Genomic DNA, 5,348 nt, shown 5'->3' on the forward strand with positions numbered 1-5,348 from the left:
CCCCAGCAGGCTTGTACCTGTTACCCCTCGGCGGGGGCTAGGCTTGGCACCCCCCCCCATGCCACCACCGTGGCCCCCACGGCACCATCCCGCACGCACCATAGGACTCGCAGCTCTCCACACCCTTGATGCTGAGGAGCAGGTGCTGGTCCCCCAGGTACTCCAGGTCCGGCAGGATGGGGTTCAGCTGCACATGGAGATGGGTGCTCAGGAGAGCTGCCACAGGGCAGGGTGGCACAGGGGTGGCTCTGTCCTGGGGGGGATGGGGGCAGCCCCTGGCACCCCTTGGGGTTCAGGGTATGGAGCCAGAGGGAGGGATGGGGAAGAGGATGGAGGAGGATGCTCAAGGGCTGGGTGGGTGGGGAAGCATCTGCCACCCCAGTGCATACTACGGGCAGATGCTTTGCAGACCACCCCAACTTGAGGAAGCCAGGGATGTCGCAGCTCTGGGAGGTGTTCTCCCTACTCCGCTGGACCTCTGTAAGGGGAGAGTGGGGGGCACAGCTCCAGCTGGGGCTGCCTTGCCCCCCCCAGCACCATCCCAGCACCCTGGCACCCAGCGGCCACCTCACCCTCCAGGCAGTAGGAGTGAAACTCGATGTAGCACTTGCTGCGACTGGCGGTTTTCACAATCACCTCGATGCTCTCCCACTCGATGCAGGCCATGGGTTCGGGGTCAGATCCGGGAGCTGCAGGCAGGTACCGGCGGGTCAGCATGCACCGTGTGAGCGCCTGCAGCCAGGGCTTACCCCAAACCGGGCACAGGGAGTGAGAGACCCCAATCCCTTACCCTTCTTGGGCACGAACTGCGAAGTTACTCCCACCTCGAAGGTGGCAAAAACGGGTGAGTGGTCACTGGTCACGATGTCGTCGGTGCAGCCTGGATGGTGGGAGGGGGCAGCTGGGTGATGGACCCCAAGCCCCAGGGTCCTGAGCAGCGCTGGCCGCCCCAGGTTCCCCCCAGCCCCGGGGTGTCACTCACCGTAGGAGTTACAGACCATGTGGGTCTCTGGGTGCGACTTCCACAGGATGCGGTCACACCACGAGGGGACATTGATCCTCATCTAAAAATGAGGAAAAAAAGACAGCTTCAGTGGCCCCTCAGGTCTGGCTTCCCCCAGCCCAGAAAAGCACCCCAGCACCCCAAAAAGTGAACTCCCTCTTGGACAGACAGACCCACTTTGGGGAGGGAATGGGCTGGCAGAGGCATGGGAGCTGAGCACCACCATGCAGCACCCCCCCGGCACCATCCAACCCTGCCGTCCCCATCTCCCAGCGATGTCCTGCAGCTCAGCAGGAGGCTCCAGGAACTCACCCCCGTGGGCTTGAACTTCTGCCACATGTAGCTGTCCCGGGAACCCCGCTCGTACCGGTACGTGGGCGGGAAGGAGATGTCACCCTCACCTGGGAACCAATCCATGGAGATAGCATAGGGGCCAGCATCCCTGCCTGTCCCTATAGCCGCAACCAACTGGGGAGAGTCCCCATGGGGTGTCATGGTCCCCGTCCAGGGCTCACACATGGCTGACACCCCCAGCCAGCCCTGCTGGGACAGGCTCTGACATGCTTTTGGGATGTAGAGACCAGAGAGGTGGGTTGCGTGGTGCACATCAAGGTCCCCCAGGCTTTTGGCACCTCACGTGGGGCTGTGTTGGGTACACAGCACCACTGCATGCCAGAGGTGGCACAGGCAGACCGCTGCAGGGACCAGTGCAGGGGCAGGAATCCCCCCCAGCCGCCCCACTTGGTAGGGAAGCCATTCCCTCTGCCCCGACACTCACTGAATCGCAGGAACACCTTGCTCTTCTCCCGCTCCAGGTTCAACTGGTCGACAGCCAAGAGGGCTTCAAACTCTCTCTTGGTTATGTGGGCAAGGATGTCCTGCACCAGGGGAGGAAGGTGTGGTGAGCCTTGGATCTTTTCACCCCTGCAGCTGCACCAGTGCCACCGCCAGCGTGCTGCCAACCCCAGCCGTGGTGCCTGTGGGGTCCCACCTGCACGTCCATGTCCAGGCGGTAGTTGAGGTCTCCAAACCAGAAGAGGTGGGTGAAGCGCAGAGTGAGGTCAAAGGCGCTGAGCCGCTTGTCGCCCAGAACCAGGGAGCGCAGGATGTCACTGTAGTTCTGGTTACGCCTGCAGAGGGGAGAGCAGCACCGCGTGAACCTCCCTGGGAACACCTCAACCTCATCCTGCCGCTGCTAGCTGGGGACGGGTGGGGGACAGGGACAACCCCAGAGACACTCGGGGCTCCTCCAGCCCCCTGAGACACGCGTCTGCTTGGGAGCAGCCCCGTTCCCCGGAGACCCTCCATCACCTGTGGGTCTTCTCGCTGCCGGAGGCCAGGTGGCAGTTGATGAAGCCAAAGGAGGTCCCATTGAAGAGGAAGGAGACGCCCACAGCTCCCTTGTTCCCTGCAGGGATGTGCTGGGCACTGAGTTCTGGAGCGGGGGCTGGAGGTCTGGGATGGCTCCCAGGCTGCCCCCTCGCTCTGGGGCATCCCCTCCACCCTGTGCCAGTCCCTACCCAGTGTGTTGGCAATCCCAGTTTTCACACTGGAGGTGTGGACATGGCTGATGCGCCGCTCATGCTCGGGCTTCACCAGCACCACGATTTTGATGCTCCAGAGGCACTGCAGTGCGACCTGTGGGGCGGCAAGGGGTGAGCTTGCCTGCTCGCCCCATGTCACCCCATGGCTGAGCGTGGTGTGGACAGGGAAGCAGTAAGGTGAGCCAACCCATCCCTGAAAGGTGGCTGGTGGGGAGAGCACTCCCTGCATGGGATCCACTGGGCATAGGAGGTTCCCTGGGCTGCATTTGGGGTAGGAGAGGACCCGGGATTTGGGGGTAAGAGCCCTGGAGAGATGGCTGCTCGTAACCAGCTCCTTGGAACTGCCAGGGGATGGCTTTAGCCTGCTCAGCACTTGGTGCCCCCCCAGACACAGCCTGAGGGGTCCAGGCTGCACCTCGCCGTTACCACGCGGTAGTCGATGGCCATCAGGGTCTTCAGAGATGCACGGAGGAATTCGACCCACTCGCGGTCACCCAGAGAGTTCTCCTGGGTGCCAATAACGTAGATGTCATGGGGGATGCAGGCGGTGGTCTCATCCTGCGTGCGCCCCAAGCCCCTTGACGTCAGCCAGGAGGCGAGGGAGCGCGGTGGTGGGGTGCTGCCTGTGGGCAGGGGACAGCAGGTCACCAGGGGGGGACAACACAGGGCTGATTCCAGGTTCTTTGAGCCCCTCTCCACCCTCAGACCCTGCACATCTCCAGGAACTGCTGGGGATGGGAAGCAGTGTGGTCCACTCATGCACATCCCAATCTGGTGCTGGGATTTACTGCTACCACCCAAAACTCTCCCAGTACCCCAGCTTCGCCATTCCCCTGACAGCCACCAGGCGAGTGGATCCCGACGGGACAGACAAACCCAAAAGCGGCTAGGTCAGGGTCTTCTCCAGCCTCCTGCTCCCACTAATGACCAGCTTGAACCTCAGCTTTCCTGGGGCAGCTCCCTCACCTCCCAAACCCCACTTGGGCTCACAACAAACCATGACAGCCTCCCAGGACAACGTGACCTTATCCTGGCTCCTTACCCATGTTCCATGTCCCGACGTACACTGAGATGAGGTCAGGCTCATCCAGGTTGGAGTGCTGGATCTTCATCAGCTGCAGCAGCTGGCAAAAGGCCTCTCGCTTCTGCAGGACGATATGGGTGTCTTAGGGTCTCCAAAGGGGAGCTTGGAGCCACTGCACCCCAGAAGGTGCCAGTGGCCGGATCAGGGGGACATCACCCCCAGACACAGAAGCGGGCTTGCAGGGCTGGTCTGAACCCTGAGACCAGCCATTTGCTGCAGCCCTACATAACGGCTCTGTTTTACTCCAGGACAGACAGCGAGCGCAGCCAGTGTTGCTTACCCGTGCATTGGGGAAGACAAAGTCTTTGCTCAGGTTCCTCTGTGGCTCCCGGTCGTACACCAGCCTCACCTTGCTCTGCATGCTCTGGTATTTGATCAGCTGCAGGACTGAACGCCGGGCATGAGGGGGGCAATAGTGGTATCCACCTCCCACCGTGGGTGCCAGCAGGCAGCGTGGGAGGGGGGCTCAGGATGTGACCGGGTGTGCAGCCCAGTGCCCTGGCATCGGGCTTGTGCCAGGGAATCCCACTGCCCCGCAGCACCACGTTGGGATCAGCAGCCCCTTACTTTTGTCCTGTGGGATGGTCTCCTCTGGGGACCCACTGCCCTTCTTGGTGATGGCCACCGTGCCCGACTCCACATCCACAGTCAGGGCTGCGCGCTGCAACTTGCCCACCTTCACCTGCAGATGGGAAGACACGGTTCCCAGGTCGCCCCGTGCCTGCCCTGCCCGAGCAGTGATGCCAGGGCCCCGCCATGCCCCCAGCCCTCACCTCGAAGCTCTGCACGGCCAGGGGCTTGGCCGTTGGTGGGGGGGCTGCCACCACGCTAGGCAGCGCCAAGTTGTGCCTCGACACCGTTTCCTGCAGCGACTTCAGCACCTGCCAGAGAGATGGGCACTGGTCTGGGGGGGACTGGGCTAACGGGGAGCCCTGGGCGTCCTGTGCCAGCCCGTGCTGCCCCAAGGGGCATCCCAGGGCTCTGCCACCCCCGGCAGCCTGTTTTGCTGGAGGGTTTAATTCAGGTTTGCTGGAGCAGAGCGATGTTCCCTGGCCCAGGGTGCCAGCAGAGCCAGGCAGCGGCTGCTGTTAACAGTGGCCGTGCTCCCCCTGCACCCAGCTGGGCTTCCCCAGCCTGGCATCACAGCGGGGGACGGGCACCTTCTTCTCCAGTGAAGAGAGGAGATGGTTGACAGTAGATATCTTGTTGAGGAGCAGCTCAAGGTCCGGATCGCTGGTCAGGAGGCCCTGAGGGGAAGGACGGATATTTTTTGAAGCAGTGTGGTGGCACTGGAGCAGTGGATTCCTCCCTGCAAGTCCAGGCTGCACCAGGAGATGTGGGGGTCCCGGGGTCCGGCAGGGGAAGCAGCTTCTCCCCCCCACCACATGCTGGAGTGGGCACAGAAATGAGTCACCCCAGCTTGTTCCCAGGCCACAGGGAGCCAGGTCCCCTCTGCCAGCTGCAGGAACCCCGGCACACACAGCACCCGAGGACCACCAGCAGCACCATGGAGCATGCAGCACGTTTGTGTGCCAACACGCACCAAAACCGCCCTGAGCACCTCCCCTGCAAACCAGCTATGCCCAGCCACACACGACAAGTCACCCGCAGGCAGCTGGGCGCTGCGGCAGCCTGAGGGGGGCTCACCTGCTCCCTGGCCGGGCTGCGAGGGGATGCAGGGGGGAAAAACACCCTGGCCAGTGTCTCCAGGGCCGCC

General features: G+C 62.8%; 1 protein-coding gene across 1 annotated transcript in view; it reads right to left on the minus strand.

Annotated features, from left to right (window-relative positions):
* Nucleotides 1-5,348, minus strand: part of INPPL1 (inositol polyphosphate phosphatase-like 1) — an 11,011-nt gene that overhangs the window by 1,856 nt on the left and 3,807 nt on the right. Inside the window, exons 6-22 of the mRNA XM_009881761.1 lie at nt 5,279-5,348; nt 4,792-4,878; nt 4,405-4,512; nt 4,199-4,313; nt 3,912-4,018; nt 3,590-3,692; nt 2,974-3,170; nt 2,524-2,641; nt 2,315-2,411; nt 1,995-2,133; nt 1,782-1,881; nt 1,316-1,404; nt 983-1,064; nt 791-880; nt 573-689; nt 390-478; nt 100-187 (exon numbers count right to left, since the gene is read on the minus strand). The exon at nt 5,279-5,348 is cut by the window's right edge and continues 12 nt beyond it. Of these exons, the coding sequence (XP_009880063.1) occupies nt 100-187; nt 390-478; nt 573-689; nt 791-880; nt 983-1,064; nt 1,316-1,404; nt 1,782-1,881; nt 1,995-2,133; nt 2,315-2,411; nt 2,524-2,641; nt 2,974-3,170; nt 3,590-3,692; nt 3,912-4,018; nt 4,199-4,313; nt 4,405-4,512; nt 4,792-4,878; nt 5,279-5,348 (1,796 nt within the window). The remainder of the gene's footprint in view (nt 1-99; nt 188-389; nt 479-572; nt 690-790; nt 881-982; nt 1,065-1,315; nt 1,405-1,781; nt 1,882-1,994; nt 2,134-2,314; nt 2,412-2,523; nt 2,642-2,973; nt 3,171-3,589; nt 3,693-3,911; nt 4,019-4,198; nt 4,314-4,404; nt 4,513-4,791; nt 4,879-5,278) is intronic.

This window comes from Charadrius vociferus, unplaced genomic scaffold (assembly GCF_000708025.1).
Source record: "Charadrius vociferus isolate BGI_N301 unplaced genomic scaffold, ASM70802v2 scaffold472, whole genome shotgun sequence".
In the NCBI taxonomy this organism is placed as follows: Eukaryota; Metazoa; Chordata; class Aves; order Charadriiformes; family Charadriidae; genus Charadrius; species Charadrius vociferus.